Below are 15,893 nucleotides of genomic sequence, written 5' to 3'. Positions count from 1 at the left end.
ATCCAATATGATGCCAAGATCTTTTACTTTATCCGTGGACGGGATAGCAGCACCGTTAAAGTTGTAAGCAAAGATAAGAGGATAACGTTTCCTAGTAAATGTAATTTTTTGGCATTTGTCATAATTTAGGTGCAGTTTGTTGAGGCGACAGTACTCATGCAGGCGGTCAAGATCCTCCTGTAGTCTAAGGCAGTCCAGATTAGACCCGATCCTTGTGAATATTTTATTATCGTCGGCATAGAGTAGAAACTTAGAAAATATAAAACACGAAGAAATATCATTTATGTACATTACGAATAGTAAGGGTCCAAGATGACTGCCCTGAGGCACACCGGATGTGATAGGTTTGTAGCCAGATATAAAGCTACCAATCCTGACTCTAACCGAAGTCAACGGTTAGATAAATACGACATAATCCAGTGAACAAGGCCATCTGGAATATCAAAGGAGAAAAGTTTCTGTACAAGAATAGTATGATCGATTTTGTCGAAGGCTTCGGAGTAATCGGTGTAAATTGCGTCAATCTGAATATCCTCGTTTAAAGCAGAATGAATAAAGTTTACATAAGACAACAGATTAAACTCCACCGATCGCCCAGACAGAAAACCATGTTGTTCATTGATTATAGAGTGAGAAATAGACAGACTAAGATATTCGTGGACAATTTTTTCATAATAATATCACCAATTATTAATTAAAGTGTCCTCTTTTTAATGCAACAAGCCGTTTTAAAAAATCGCGTTAAGTTTTTGAGAAATAAATTTTTGAAATGATCGACAACTTTCCCGAATTTTGCAATTTTCGCCGATTAAGTTTTAAAAATTCGTATAAAATCCATTTCTTGGAATATGACTATGAAAATTTCCCAAAATGTTAATAAAAGTGTGCTCTTTCCAATAAACCAACACGCTTCGAAAAATTACTTTTAGTTTTTGAGATAACAATGTTTGAAGTTTTGATAAAATTTTCGATGTTGCAATTTTCATCGAATATTTTAAAAATTCGCTATAAAATTCATTTCTTGAAGGATCCTTGTGGAAATATAAAAAATATATATAAAAAAAGCCGATTTGAAAAATCACTTTTAGTTCTTGAGAAATAAATTTTTGAAATAATCGACAATATTTTCGAGTTTTGCAATTTTCGCCCATTAAATTTTAATAATTCGTATAAAATCGATTTCTTGGAATATGAGTATGAAAATTTCCCAAAATGTTAATAAAAGTGTGCTCTTTCCAATAAACCAACACGTTTTGAAAAATTACTTTTAGTTTTTGAGATAACAATATTTGAAGTTTTGATAAAATTTTCGATGTTGCAATTTTCATCGATAAGTTTCAAAATTCGCTATAAAATTCATTTCTAGAAGAATCCTTGTGGAAATATCAACAATTATTAACTATACTGTCTTCTATTTAATGCAAAAAGCCGTTTTGAAAAATCACTTTAGGTCTTGAGAAATAAATTTTTGAAATAATCGACAATATTTTCGAATTTTGCAGTTTTCGCCATTAAGTTTTAAAAATTCGTATAAAACCCATTTCTTGGAATATGAGTTTAAAAAATGTCCAAAGTGTTAATAAGAGTGTCCTCTTTCCAATGAACCAACCTGTTTTGAAAAATAACTTTTAGTTTTTGAGAAAACAATATTTGAAGTTTTGATAAAATTTTCGATGTTGCAATTTTCATCGATAACTTTCAAAATTCTCTGTAAAATTCATTTCTTGAAGGATCCTTGTGCCAATTATTAATTAAAGTTCCAAATAAGTTGACCTATCTTATCAGCTTTCTTATTAATTACATTTTTATTCAAATATCGCAATAATGTGGCAATATAGGGTATCCAGTGTTGTTAAGTACCCGGGTATTTATTTTCAAGGGAAAATTCCCTGGATATATACCCGGGGGTATTTACCCAAGATTAATATTAATTTAAATTGAGTTGATGGCAGTTTTGCAAGTACTTTACAAGAATGCTATAATGACGATAAAATTGCATGAAAGTACTGACCGAATACCTATTGGACGGGGGTTAAGACAAACCGATACAATGTCCCAAAATTGTTCATCGCAGTCCTGAAGAATGCATTTAAACAACTGTATTGGATCCAAAAAGGCATAAACATTGATGACAAATACCTAAGTCATTTGTGGACCTTATTTCGGATAGCCTTGGAGAGGTGCAACTGATGCTGAATGACTTACAGGAGGTATCTGCAAGAGTCGTGCTAAATGTCAAGGTAGAGAAATCAAAATTTATGACAAATCTTGTTCCCAGCTCTAACATCAACATTAGAAAAGAAGACCTACGAAGGAGAGCTGGCGTATATGATCTGGTCAACATTATGCCAAAGCTCAAGTGGAACTGGGCGGATCATGTCGCGTGAATGAAGAATGAGCAGTGGACAAAACGGTTGCTTGAACGGATAGACGAAGTAGAGGAAGACGTCAAAAGTACGACCAACAAGTAGAGTCAGACAGCACAGAATAGAAACGAATGGAACAGAATTGGATAAGCCTATGTCCAACAATGGACGCAGAGGGCAGCTTGATGATGATAAAATTTAAAAAGAGTACAAAGTGCACTAAAAACATAAACAAGTTTATCATAATATGTTGATCTAATCTAAATCACAACAGATTCGTCTGATAACATTTCATCATCTTACGCTTTATTTTTTTCCGAATCTGTTGTATTTTTACATGTATCATTTTTATACATACTGTTTGGGTATTTACCCTGGGCCGGGATAAATATCCGAATAAACACCCATTTTATAAATCACTGAGGGTATCATTTCAGAAATGCACCAGAAATTATAACCATAATGGCCAGATAGATATGCCGGATATCCGGCCTTTTCGCAAAATCACTATCCGTTCCATCACTACTCAGAACTGATTGCACAAAATCAACTCTTAGGAGATGATGTGAAGTTGCGCCATCTCTTGATGTTTTTTTTTAACGATGTTTCTGTTTACCCACATTGTGACCACCTTTGAACACTCTTACAAAGTAGCGAAGATAATCTGTGCGAGAAGATGCGCTAGTTGTTCTACCGACTGAAAAGTGGATTTCTGAATTATTTTGTGCTGAAACTAAGAAAATTCTTATATGGCTTGAAGACGTCACCAAAGGATCGATACAAAAAGTATAATGATTTGATATTTGTATGTAAAATAAAGTAACAAAAAGTTGTAAAATATTTAGTTTGCTTTACATAAATGATTTGTTATTGGCAGGTAGTGATGACTTAGAATTAAGTAAATATTTTGTAAAAAAACATGGTGCAAATGGGAGCCGTATTAACGTCTACAAGTTTAAATAAACTCTAAAACTATTTCCGAATTTCACTTCACATTCCACGGATAAAAATCTTATCGTATTCTTCTATATGTAATTCCTCAAATCGAGTTTAAAATTGTTAAATCTCAATATAAATTTTCTCCTAGAATCATGTATCATTCATCACTCAAGTTAATTTCCCTAAAGATTTTATGTTCCCCTCGTTTATCATAGCAATTTATTCTTTAGGTAGGAAGCGTTACTCGTTCACCACCGATTAGGGAAGACGTTTCGATACTCTGTTCAAGTCCAGAAACGGAGCGTCACGATGCCGAAGCTGAACTCTTGGTCGGTAACGGTGGAACAACTCAAAGTGGTGGAGGGGCAGGCGGATTTTTTACAAAATGTAAAAGATTATTATGTAAAGTTTGTAGTACGCATCAATTTAAAAACGAGCAGGTAAAAATTTCTTTAATTACAACTTCCTCTTTTAACTTACTTTAATTAAAATTTTTAACAAGGTGGAAATGTTATATCAACGATATTTCCTTAAAATGAACCAAAGCAATATGACCAATTTAATAACTTTACTCTTGGTACTTTCCGTAACATTTATATTTATAACCGGTTTCGATTTGATTAAGGAAAATGTCACTCATTTACGAATAGAAAAATTGGTAGCTTTATTATCTACATCTGGGTGCTGTTTGGCACTTTACGGAGGTAATTTCGTTAAATTAGTTTTTTTTTTCGACTCTCTAATATACTCATTTCTATTCATACACGATATTTCCATCTTTTTTTATTTAGTTCTTTTGGCAATCTTATCCAAACCGGGAATGAACGAAGTCCATCTCATTATGATTTCATACGTGATTATTATCACATTTTTAACACTTCAAGTAAGTCAATTTTTATTATTAAGTATAGTAAAACTTCGATATAATGGATTAATATTGGGAAGGGTTTAAGTCTCTGAAGATGGCTAAACCCGAATGTTTCTAGTTATAGATCTATATAGTGTTGGTTCTACTTTTAGTTCTAGAACAATATACAACAATATAGCAATGAATTACAATTAAAACTAGAACTAACACTAGACCTAGAACTAGAAACACTCGGATTTAGCAGTACATCTCTTAACACATTGGCTGCGACGTGATGACGTCATGAGTGGCAACGTGAGACAAGCGATTATCTCGAAAACTGTTCATTTTACATAAAAATGAACCAAATGAAAGTTGTTCTGTGCGCAGAGGGAAACCATATGACGATAAATTGTAGCAAATTTTATTGTTAACAATATTGGTATCTTGCACATTTGCTCTTAGAAGCGCCAATATCGAAAATGATATGAAATTATGAAAATTTTACGAATTTTGTTGCTTTTTCAAACTAATGGTAACACTCGGGAATCGGAGCATGCCATAAAAAAACTTTTAGAACAAAAGTTGTAGCAAATTTTATTGTTAACAATATTGCTCTCTTGCACTTTTGCTCTTAGATGCTTCAACATCGACAAGAATACGAAAATAAGAAAATTTTATGAATTTGTAGCTTTTTCAAGTTATTAGTGGAACACTCGGGAATCGGAGCATGCCATAAAAAAACTTTTAGAACAAAAGTTGTAGCAAATTCTATTGTTAACAATATTGCTATCTTACACTTTTGCTCTAATACGTGTCAATATCGAGAAGAATACGAAAATATGAAAATTTGACGAAAAATGTAAGTTTTGTTTCAACATTCTTTTTCTCAATATTTTTCCAATCCAACCCAATAATTATTATACATCATTTTAAAGAGAAAGCTTTGAGCTTTAATTTAGAATAAGTTGCATTCCTTAATTTCAATAAATACGGCTTCCAGGAATTTTTAAATTAGCATCTTTTTTGACACTTTTAGGTTATACGAAAATGTAAGTTTTATTTCAACATTTATTTTTTCAATATTTTTCCAATCCACCCCAACAATTATTATACACCATTTTAAAGAGAAAGCTTTGAGCTTTAATTTAAAATCAGGTTCATTCCTCAATTTCAATAAATACGGCTTCCAGGAATTTTTAAATTAGCATCTTTCTTGGCACTTTTAGGTTATACGAAAATGTAAGTTTTGTTTCAACATTCTTTTTCTCAATATTTTTCCAATCCAACCCAATAATTATTACACATCATTTTAAAGAGAAAGCATTGAGCTTTAATTTAAAAACAGTTTTATTCCTCAATTTCAATAAATACGGCTTCCAGGAATTTTTAAATTATCATCTTTTTTAACACTTTTAGGTTATACGAAAATGTAAGTTTTATTTCAAAAATTTTTTTTTCAATATTTTTCCAATCCAACCCAACAATTATTATACATCATTTTAAAGAGAAAGCTTTGAGCTTTAATTTAGAATAAGTTGCATTCCTTAATTTCAATAAACACGGCTTCCATGAATTTTTAAATTAGCATCTTTTTTGACACTTTTAAGTTATACGAAAATGTAGGTTTTATTTCAACATTTTTTTTCTCAATATTTTTCCAATCCAACCCAATAATTATTATACATCATTTTAAAGAGAAAGCTTTGAGCTTTAATTTAGAATAAGTTTCATTCCTTAATTTCAATAAACACGGCTTCCAGAAATTTTTAAATTAGCATCTTTTTTGACACTTTTAGGTTATAAGAAAATGTAAGTTTTATTTCAACATTTCTTTTTCTCAATATTTTTCCAATCCAACCCAACAATTATTATACATCATTTTAAAGAGAAAACTTTGAGCTTTAATTTAAAATCAGTTTCATTCCTCAATTTCAATAAATACGGCTTCCAGAAATTTTTAAATTAGCATCTTTTTTGACACTTTTGGGTTATAAGAAAATGTAAGTTTTATTTCAACATTTTTTTTTCTCAATATTTTTCCAATCCAACCCAACAATTATTATACATCATTTTAAAGAGAAAACTTTGAGCTTTAATTTAGAATAAGTTTCATTCCTTAATTTCAATAAACACGGCTTCCAGAAATTTTTAAATTAGCATCTTTTTTGACACTTTTAGGTTATACGAAAATGTAAGTTTTATTTCAACATTTTTTTTCTCAATATTTTTCCAATCCAACCCAATAATTATTATACATCATTTTAAAGAGAAAGCTGTCAGCTTTAATTTAGAATAAGTTTCATTCCTTAATTTCAATAAAAACGGCTTCCAGGAATTTTTAAATTAGTGAATGTTACTTATTTTCTAACTGAATAAAAAATGTATTATTTTTATATTAGCAATAAAAGTTTTTGTATACTGCAACATCACTAAAATATATTTTAATGCTTGACGGTACTCTCAAGTACCATTATCCCCCTGGAATGGGGAGGATTGCATATTTTTTGACTTCTTGGGACAAAGGGTTAAAAGTATTTTTCCAAAAATTTATTTTTCAGTCGTATAAAAATGTTGAAAGTCGAACACTAACTTTATTGTTATTATGCAATATAAGAAAAAAAATTGCATTATTATTTGATGTATTTTTTATGTTTTTCATTTAATGCCACCACTTAAAAACAGGATTAAAATATGTTAAACACTTTTATATGTACGTAATTATAGGTATATAATAATTTTATAGTATATCTATACATAATAATATGTATATTTTATTCTTTTTTAAGAATATTACTGTTATTACAGAGTAATATTATTTTTGGAAAAAACCTAACAAATTATAATCTCTATCTATCTGAGCTATAAATATTATAATACAGGGTGATTCATATAAGAACCGACACAGAATTGGGTCTTAAGTGTTTAAAACATTCAATATCTTCGTAATGCATTAAGCTAGAAAATCCAAATTGGATATACGTTGTGAGTGTACCAAGGGTATGAGTAGAGTTGATTAAGGGTGATGGTATCCTAAATTTTGATAGACTTTTTTAACCTTTTGGCGGATTTAATAGACTAATACTTCATTTCATGTGGAATTTAATTCTAAAACTTTTTTAAAAATAAATCTATAGCTTAGTGTGTTCTATAGATTTATTTTTATACATTTCTGCTAGCAGCAACTTTATTTCATGTTAATCTTTGTATGTCACTCTTATATTTTACGATACCTCCGATGATGGTCCCTTAGAGACCGAAACATGTCAGGTTGATATATAATTTATTCATAAGATTTATTTATTCATCGCACTGGTTAAAATTATGGATCTACAAATTCTACAACTTTCATTTGGTTCATTTTTATGTAAAATAGACCGTTTTCGAGATAATCGCTTGTCTCGCGTTAAATGGACCACCCTGTATGAATGACGTAGCAGCCAATGTGTTAAGATTGCTAAACACGAATGTTTCTAGTTCTATGTCTAGTATTGTTTCTACTTTTAGTTCAAGAAAAATATACAACAATCTAGCACTGAATTAAAACTAGAACTAACACTAGACCTAGAACTAGAAAGTTTCGGGTTTAGCCGTGCATCTTCAGACGCAATTTAGTGCTATAAAAATATGCAACAAGCACTAAATTACAATTAAAACTAGAACTGACACTGGATCTAGAACTAAAAACATTCGGATTTAATAATTAATAATAATAAAAATTATTATCCGTTATATCGAGATTTTACTTTATTAATTTTTCTTTTAATTTAATTTTTTTTAAAGGTCTGTATATGTGTGTTCGGTGGACCAGAAAGGCCAGTAATTTCAACTATAGCAACATTGGGTTACACCTATTTAACTTACGCTTTATTACCGATACGTTTAAAAGATGCTTTGGTAGCCGGAACGGTTTTAAGCATAACGAACATAATAGGCTTGGTGATTTTACACGAAAGCGATCAAATATTAAGTTGCGCAATCATCTTAATTTGCGGTAACGTTGCGGGATTTTGCACTCATTACCCAAGAGAGATAGCTCAAAGGAAAGCTTTTTTAGAAACGAGACAATGCATCGAAGCTCGGCTAAAAATCCAAAGAGAAAATCAACAACAGGTGACTATTATTATAAATTACTTTAGCATCCTTTTAACATTATCATTACCATTATTTTCCATTTAAGCATAAAACTTGAAATAAAAAGCTTTAAGGCATCATAAATTTTACTCTTAATTTATTTTATATTAATAAATTGAATTCGGCAGCTACGTGCCTTTAATAATCGTACCTTTATGATGATATAATGTTTCCCAACGTTTTTAGGAAAGACTGTTATTGTCAGTTCTTCCTCGTCACGTTGCCGTTGAAATGAAAGCAGATATCGCGGGACAACCCAAAGAGGCCCAATTCCATAAAATATACATACAAAGGCACGAGAATGTTAGGTAAGTTCCAAATTAATAATATTAGATTATTGAATTAATTTTTTTGAATTTTTAGTATTCTTTTTGCTGATATCTGCGGATTTACAACGTTATCGGATCAATGTACTGCCGAAGAACTCGTGAGGATTTTAAACGAATTATTTGCAAGGTAAGTTTAACAATAAAAGATGCGTGCGTATAAGTCGTGCTTTAGCCACTCGTCGATAGATTCGATCGTCTCGCAACGGAACATCATTGTCTAAGGATCAAACTGTTAGGGGACTGTTATTATTGCGTTTCCGGTTTGCCGGAACCCCGGCCAGATCACGCACATTGTACCGTTGAAATGGGATTGGATATGATTGATGCAATAGCGTAAGTAATATATTAAGATTTTTACATAGTAATAAGAAAACGTGTGTTTGGGATGTGAATACGACGACGCGAATTTAAATTGATTTTTTTTTTGTTGCTTGGGGTAGGTTTTTGAGATGGATTTCCGTGTTTTCAGTCAGATTTATTCCGGTTTTGTTCAACAAGAGTGAATTTAAAAAGTTTTCACGTTGTATATGGAGATAGGAAATAGAAATAGAAAGTTTAAGTAATCGTAAAGCTCCAAGTTCGGATATAAATCACAAAATGCAGCTCATATGTTATTAAAGAATTCCCAAGTTATGAAAATTTTTCTATCTACCTCAAATCGCAGGATTCACCCTAACGGTCCATATAATATTGACCAATATTGGTTTAATCACGCATTATTATACACTCTTCTTTCTAAGTTAAGTCGAGGTCGCTTGCGGCCGAGGCAGTTCATATATGTTGACCAATTTTGGTTTAGTTAGACAATATCACACACTTTCATCTATAACTTAAGCCGAGGTCGCTTGTGGCCGAGGCAGTCCATATATGTTTACCAATATTGGTTTAATCAGGCATTATTATACACTTTTCTTTCTAAGTTAAGCCGAGGTCGCTTGCGGCCGAGGCAGTTCATGTATGTTTACCAACATTGGTTTAATCAGGCATTATTATACACTTTTCTTTCTAAGTTAAGCCGAGGTCGCTTGCGGCCGAGGCAGTTCATGTATGTTGACCAATTTTGGTTTAATTAGACAATATCACACACTTTCATCTATAACTTAAGCCGAGGTCGCTTGCGGCCGAGGCAGTCCATATATGTTTACCAATATTGGTTTAATCAGGCAATATTATACACTTTCCCTTCTAAGTTAAGCCGAGGTCGCTTGCGGACGAGGCAGTTCATATATGTTGACCAATTTTGGTTTAATTAGACAATATCACACACTTTCATCTATAACTTAAGCCGAGGTCGCTTGCGGCCGAGGCAGTCCATATATGTTTACCAATATTGATTTAATCAGGCAATATTATACACTTTCCCTTCTAAGTTAAGCCGAGGTCGCTTGCGGACGAGGCAGTTCATATATGTTGACCAATTTTGGTTTAATTAGACAATATCACACACTTTCATCTATAACTTAAGCCGAGGTCGCTTGCGGCCGAGGCAGCCATATATGTTTACCAATATTGGTTTAATCAGGCAATATTATACACTTTCCCTTCTAAGTTAAGCCGAGGTCGCTTGCGGACGAGGCAATTCATATATGTTGACCAATTTTGGTTTAATTAGACAATATCACACACTTTCATCTATAACTTAAGCCGAGGTTGCTTGCGGCCGAGGCAGTCCATATATGTTTACCAATATTGGTTTAATCAGGCAATATTATACACTTTCCCTTCTAAGTTAAGCCGAGGTCGCTTGCGGACGAGCCAGTTCATATATGTTGACCAGTTTTGGTTTAATTAGACAATATCACACACTTTGATCTATAACTTAAGCCGAGGTCGCTTGCGGCCGAGGCAGTCCATATATGTTTACCAATATTGGTTTAATCAGGCATTATTATACACTTTTCTTTCTAAGTTAAGCCGAGGTCGCTTGCGGCCGAGGCAGTTCATGTATGTTTACCAATATTGGTTTAATCAGGCATTATTATACACTTTTCTTTTTAAGTTAAGCCGAGGTCGCTTGCGGCCGAGGCAGTTCATGTATGTTGACCAATTTTGGTTTAATTAGACAATATCACACACTTTCATCTATAACTTAAGCCGAGGTCGCTTGCGGCCGAGGCAGTCCATATATGTTTACCAATATTGATTTAATCAGGCAATATTATACACTTTCCCTTCTAAGTTAAGCCGAGGTCGCTTGCGGACGAGGCAGTTCATATATGTTGACCAATTTTGGTTTAATTAGACAATATCACACACTTTTATCTATAACTTAAGCCGAGGTCGCTTGCGGCCGAGGCAGTCCATATATGTTTACCAATATTGGTTTAATCAGGCAATATTATACACTTTCCCTTCTAAGTTAAGCCGAGGTCGCTTGCGGAAGAGGCAGTTCATATATGTTGACCAATTTTAGTTTAATTAGACAATATCACACACTTTCATCTATAACTTAAGCCGAGGTCGCTTGCGGCCGAGGCAGTCCATATATGTTTACCAATATTGGTTTAATCAGGCAATATTATACACTTTCCCTTTTAAGTTAAGCCGCGTTCGCTTTCGGCCGAGGCAGTCAGTATTTGTTCATCAATTTTGGTTTAATTAGAAAATATCACACACTTTTATTTTTAACTCAAGCCGAGGTCGCTTGCGGCCGAGGCAGTCTATATACAGATTGTTCCTATAACTCGTGCAGAGTTTTAATCGCAAATGCTAGAATTAAAATGATGATTCGTGTAAAAATTAAAAAGTAAAGAAATTTTTAAACATTTTCTTAAATATTTTCAATATGGTTTGTCTTAGAAAGATAAAATTTGGTAAACAGTGCAATTTTTCTAAAATTTTGGTTGAATCAGGCAATATCATACACTTTCATTTTTAATTTAAGCCGAGGTCGCTTGCGGCCGAGGCAATCCATATACAGGATGTTCTTGTAAGTCGTGGCATAATTTTAATCACAAATACTAGAGTTAAAATGATGATTCGTGAAAAAATTAAAAAGTTAAGAAATTTTCAATCATTTTTTGTCTTAGAAAGACAAAATTTGGTACATAATGCATTTTTATCATGAAAACTGCAACCACGGGATCAATACTATACATGGTATTCGCAAAGGTTATTTCCTTAAAACTTTTTTATTATGTCATAAAAAATAAATAACTCGGTAGTTCTCTCAAACTCTCCCAACTATCCCTATCTTCGTCTTCCATCGAATATGTATCTACTGATTCTCTCTTCGTTACCACACCTAAATTTGAGCACCAACCTATACCCCACCACATCCATCTCCGCCATCAAGGACTTCGATAGCCCCTCTGTTACAATCTCTCCGTATTTTAGGTTATATCTACTCTCCCTTATCTCAGTCCTTCTCTTGAGTACTTCCGTTAAGTTCTGTAGTATCCCCACCTTTCTCGCCACCCTCACTTTATCTACCTTCATTTCTTCTGTGACTATATACCCCAGCGTTTCCCTAGCCAACCCCAACACCAACCTCAAGTATCTGGTCTGCACATCCTATAATAGCCTTTGCTCCTTCCATCCCTATATCACCGGATAGTGATTTTGCGAAAAGCCGGATATTCGGCATCCCCTTCGGCTGGATATGCGGTTTATTTCTGGTACATTTCTGAAGTGATACCCTACATTGCCACATTATTACGATATTTGAATAAAAATGAAATTAATAAGAAAGTTGATAAGATATGTCAACTTATTTGGATCCAAGATACAAAATGAACTTTTTTGATGCTGATTTAACTAACGAAGCAACTCTAAAAAGAGGATACTTTAATTAATAATTGGCGATATTTCTACAAGGATCCCTCAAGAAATGAATTTAATAGCGAATTTTGAAAGTTATCGATGAAAATTGCAACATCGATTATTTTATCAAAACTTCAAATATTATTTTTCAAAACGGGTTGGTTCATTGGAAAGAGGACACTTTTATTAACACTTTGGGAAATTTTCATACTCATATTCCAAGAAATCGATTTTATGCGAATTTTTAAAACTTAATCGGCGAAAATTGAAAAATTCGAAAAAATTGTCGATCATTTCAAAAATTTGTTCTCAATAACTAAAAGCGATTTTCCAAAACGGCTTGTTGCTTTAAAAAGAGGATACTTTAATTAATGATTGGTGATATTTCCACAAGGATCCTTCAAGAAATTAATTTAATAGCAAATTTTGAAAATTATCGATGAAAATTGCAATATCGAAAATTTTATCAAAACTTCAAATATTGTTTTCTCAAAAATTAAAAGTTATTTTTCAAAACGGGTTGGTTCATTGGCAAGAGGACACTTTTATTAACACTTTGGGAAATTTTCACTCATCATCCAAGAAATGGATTTTATACGAATTTTTAAAACTTAATCGGCGAAAATTGCAAAATGCCAAATAATTGTTGATTATTTCAAAAATTTAAATTTGTAATTACTAATCATCCCCGCAAGAAGCTCGAAACTAAATTGATTTAAGAGCTTAGAAATAGACGAGCTTATATCAGCGTAGAAGTCATTGAGTCGCAAACCAACAACAAATATTTTAAGAGATGACAATATAGTTAGGATTTTAAGTAAAAAGTATCATATAAAAGTGGGCCCGATTCTCAACAGCTATCAAATACAGATGCTTAAAGTTAGTGGATTGTATAATCCGTATATATTAGTAGCGATTTTCCGATTTCCAACAGCAATTGTTGCTATTCTTGACAGTAAATTCAAAATTATATTGAAACCAGTCTCTGGCAGAAGGATTTTGTTTAAGTCCATAAAAGTACAAGCTGCAGGAGAAGGGTTCAACTCCTTCAGGAAAGAGATGAAGTTATATGATTGGCGTTTTGCATCAACTTTTTCCAAAATTGTAATCACCAATGAATTAATTCTCAAAGTTAAAGTATTATTCCAACTTTATCTCGATTTCCTGCCTGGTGAGTTATGTGTGGAGATTAAGAGTCATGCTCTTTTGGTCAACCCCGACAAGACTCAATATATTTTATTTTCTAAAAAGGGTCGTTTATTTGTTGTTGATGATATTAATATTAAGATAGTTTGAATACAGTTAAAATCAACCAATTCGGTTAAAAGTTTTGGTCTTATCATTAATGATCAGCTTGCTTTTGGTGATCATATTAATTTATTATGTAGGTGTGCTTATAGCTGTCTAAGAAGTCATAATCTTGGATTGAGTTGGGTTCAGTTCATCGAGTGGTAGACGCATAAACATGACTTGAGCATTTTTATAGCCTGTTTAGGGCTTTGTGCCCTTTTGCTCATATTTTGGGTTGGGTTGGTTTGGTTTTTGTGACTTTGTAAGTATTTATGTGCTAAACTTTAGCAAGCCAAAACTAAGATCTTGATGATAAGGATGAATAAAATTTAAATTTGAGAGTTTTGTCGGACGATAGGTCGATGAGGCTTTAGATGCATGCTTAAATTATTATCCTAAATTTTTGCTGCAAAGGATCTATTATCCACATATTACCATGTCTGGGATCTTCATTCTTTGGGTAATAACGAGCAAATGATTCTGTAAGTGATTCCAAGTGCTTTTTGACTAGGGTTACTACTTGCTGGTTAACATCATTCTCAAAATTCCAGTATTCCGGTATTCCGTGCGTTCAAACTTATTGTTTTGCGCGACAAGGTGTTTGATATGCGCAATTTTCAATTTTGTCTTTTCTGCTCTTGCTCCTATTGAGCTTGAATTATATATTTTGTATTTATATCTTGGCTCAATACAGTATTATTATTATAATGAAGCAGTTTCCACGCAGAATACAATCAATAACAACCGCACCACTGTTGAGAGAAACTTTCAATGTCGATTTGCTTATTTTACTTATTTGATTTACTGGAAGAGATTGATATGACAAGGGTGCATAACTCACTAGCGAAGTACAGTTTTTTTTTAAATTAACGTTTCCCAAAATATGGATTTGTCGATTTGATCTCGTTCTTTGTCCACCTAGGTCTCCATACTTACGTTAGATTTTTGTTTTTGGGATGAATATTTACAAGGGCAAAATTAATGTTTGAATCTAACAAAAGCAAAATGTAATAAGTAAGCAAAGCAAGCAGAAAATAAAATGAAAAAACTCGCCACAATAAATGTGCTTTTCAGCTTCGCTCGATGAAAAGAAATTGTCTGGTTGGCATTATTTGCAGTTACCAAGGCAACGACGGAATTGGTAACTTATAGATTAAAAAATATTTAATAAAAGCTCATCGCACCCTCAAGTAAAGTTTTTTCAATTTTCGTGCTTAATTTTGTGGAAAATTACCTTAATAACACTTCATTTAATTAAAAATGATTATTTCAAAGTGGACCTATTTACCTTTATATACAAGAACATTTTGTTACTTGATTGAGTTTTTTTTATTTATTATTATTTAGATGCAAAAATAACTTGTTAATTTGTTATTAACCCAATCATAACTACAAACAAATTCGCTCGTCGTTTCTCATCCTTAAATTTAACACTTAGTAGTAATTGCGCTTGTTAACGAAGTCATTACTACGTATACCATCGCCGTATAACTCGAGGCCCCTTAAACTTCCCTTACCCCTGAAAACTTTGTCTGTGCTGCAGTTTAGTACGCGAGGTAATGGCCGTTAATGTGAACATGCGAGTCGGAATCCACACCGGAAGGGTACATTGTGGAGTTCTCGGACTACGGAAGTGGCAATTCGATGTTTGGTCAAACGACGTTACCTTGGCTAATTACATGGAAAGTGGAGGCATTCCAGGGTTAGTTATCAAAAATCAAAAAAATTTCTTTTTTATTTAATAATTTTTTTTATTTGAAATTCTTAGACGTGTTCATATCACAAAAGAAACATTTAAATGTCTTGGAGATGATTACGAGGTTGAACCTGGAAATGGTGGCGACAGAAACTCTTATCTTAAAGATCACAACATCGACACGTATTTAATCGTTGCAAGCTCCTATAGAGGGGTAAATATTAACATTAAATTAACACACTAAAACAAAACCAAACAAAGTCGTTTTATAATATGAAGTTGTGTATAAATGACCTCAAAATGTTTGTTCACAGTCAAAACAACCCCAACAGAGTTTCTCCATCAACGGGAATATGTCGTCGAAGGAACTGAGAGTAATGGGGCACGGATCGCAGCATGCAAAGCACAGTTCCAAGTTAGTTAACGTCTAAATATACATACATGTACATACAATAATACATACACACAGAGAGAATGGTCCAAAACCTTCCTCTACACGGTATATTTGCTTTTGGCTAATAGATGTTTAT

The 15,893-nt window shown here is 32.7% G+C and overlaps 1 protein-coding gene across 2 annotated transcripts in view; it reads left to right on the top strand.

Annotated features, from left to right (window-relative positions):
• Positions 1–15,893, top strand: part of LOC111424281 (adenylate cyclase type 5) — a 119,387-nt gene that overhangs the window by 82,548 nt on the left and 20,946 nt on the right. For both annotated transcript variants that reach the window (XM_023057777.2, XM_023057778.2), the window contains 10 exons: positions 3,536–3,745; positions 3,808–4,009; positions 4,097–4,188; positions 7,936–8,265; positions 8,473–8,594; positions 8,650–8,742; positions 8,802–8,948; positions 15,211–15,369; positions 15,436–15,577; positions 15,678–15,778. In XM_023057777.2, coding sequence (XP_022913545.2) covers positions 3,536–3,745; positions 3,808–4,009; positions 4,097–4,188; positions 7,936–8,265; positions 8,473–8,594; positions 8,650–8,742; positions 8,802–8,948; positions 15,211–15,369; positions 15,436–15,577; positions 15,678–15,778 — 1,598 coding nt within the window. The remainder of the gene's footprint in view (positions 1–3,535; positions 3,746–3,807; positions 4,010–4,096; positions 4,189–7,935; positions 8,266–8,472; positions 8,595–8,649; positions 8,743–8,801; positions 8,949–15,210; positions 15,370–15,435; positions 15,578–15,677; positions 15,779–15,893) is intronic.

Source organism: Onthophagus taurus, chromosome 6 (assembly GCF_036711975.1).
Source record: "Onthophagus taurus isolate NC chromosome 6, IU_Otau_3.0, whole genome shotgun sequence".
Taxonomy (NCBI): domain Eukaryota; kingdom Metazoa; phylum Arthropoda; class Insecta; order Coleoptera; family Scarabaeidae; genus Onthophagus; species Onthophagus taurus.
The sequence above is the reverse complement of the archived record's forward strand: the minus strand, read 5'-3'. Positions and strand labels throughout refer to the sequence as shown.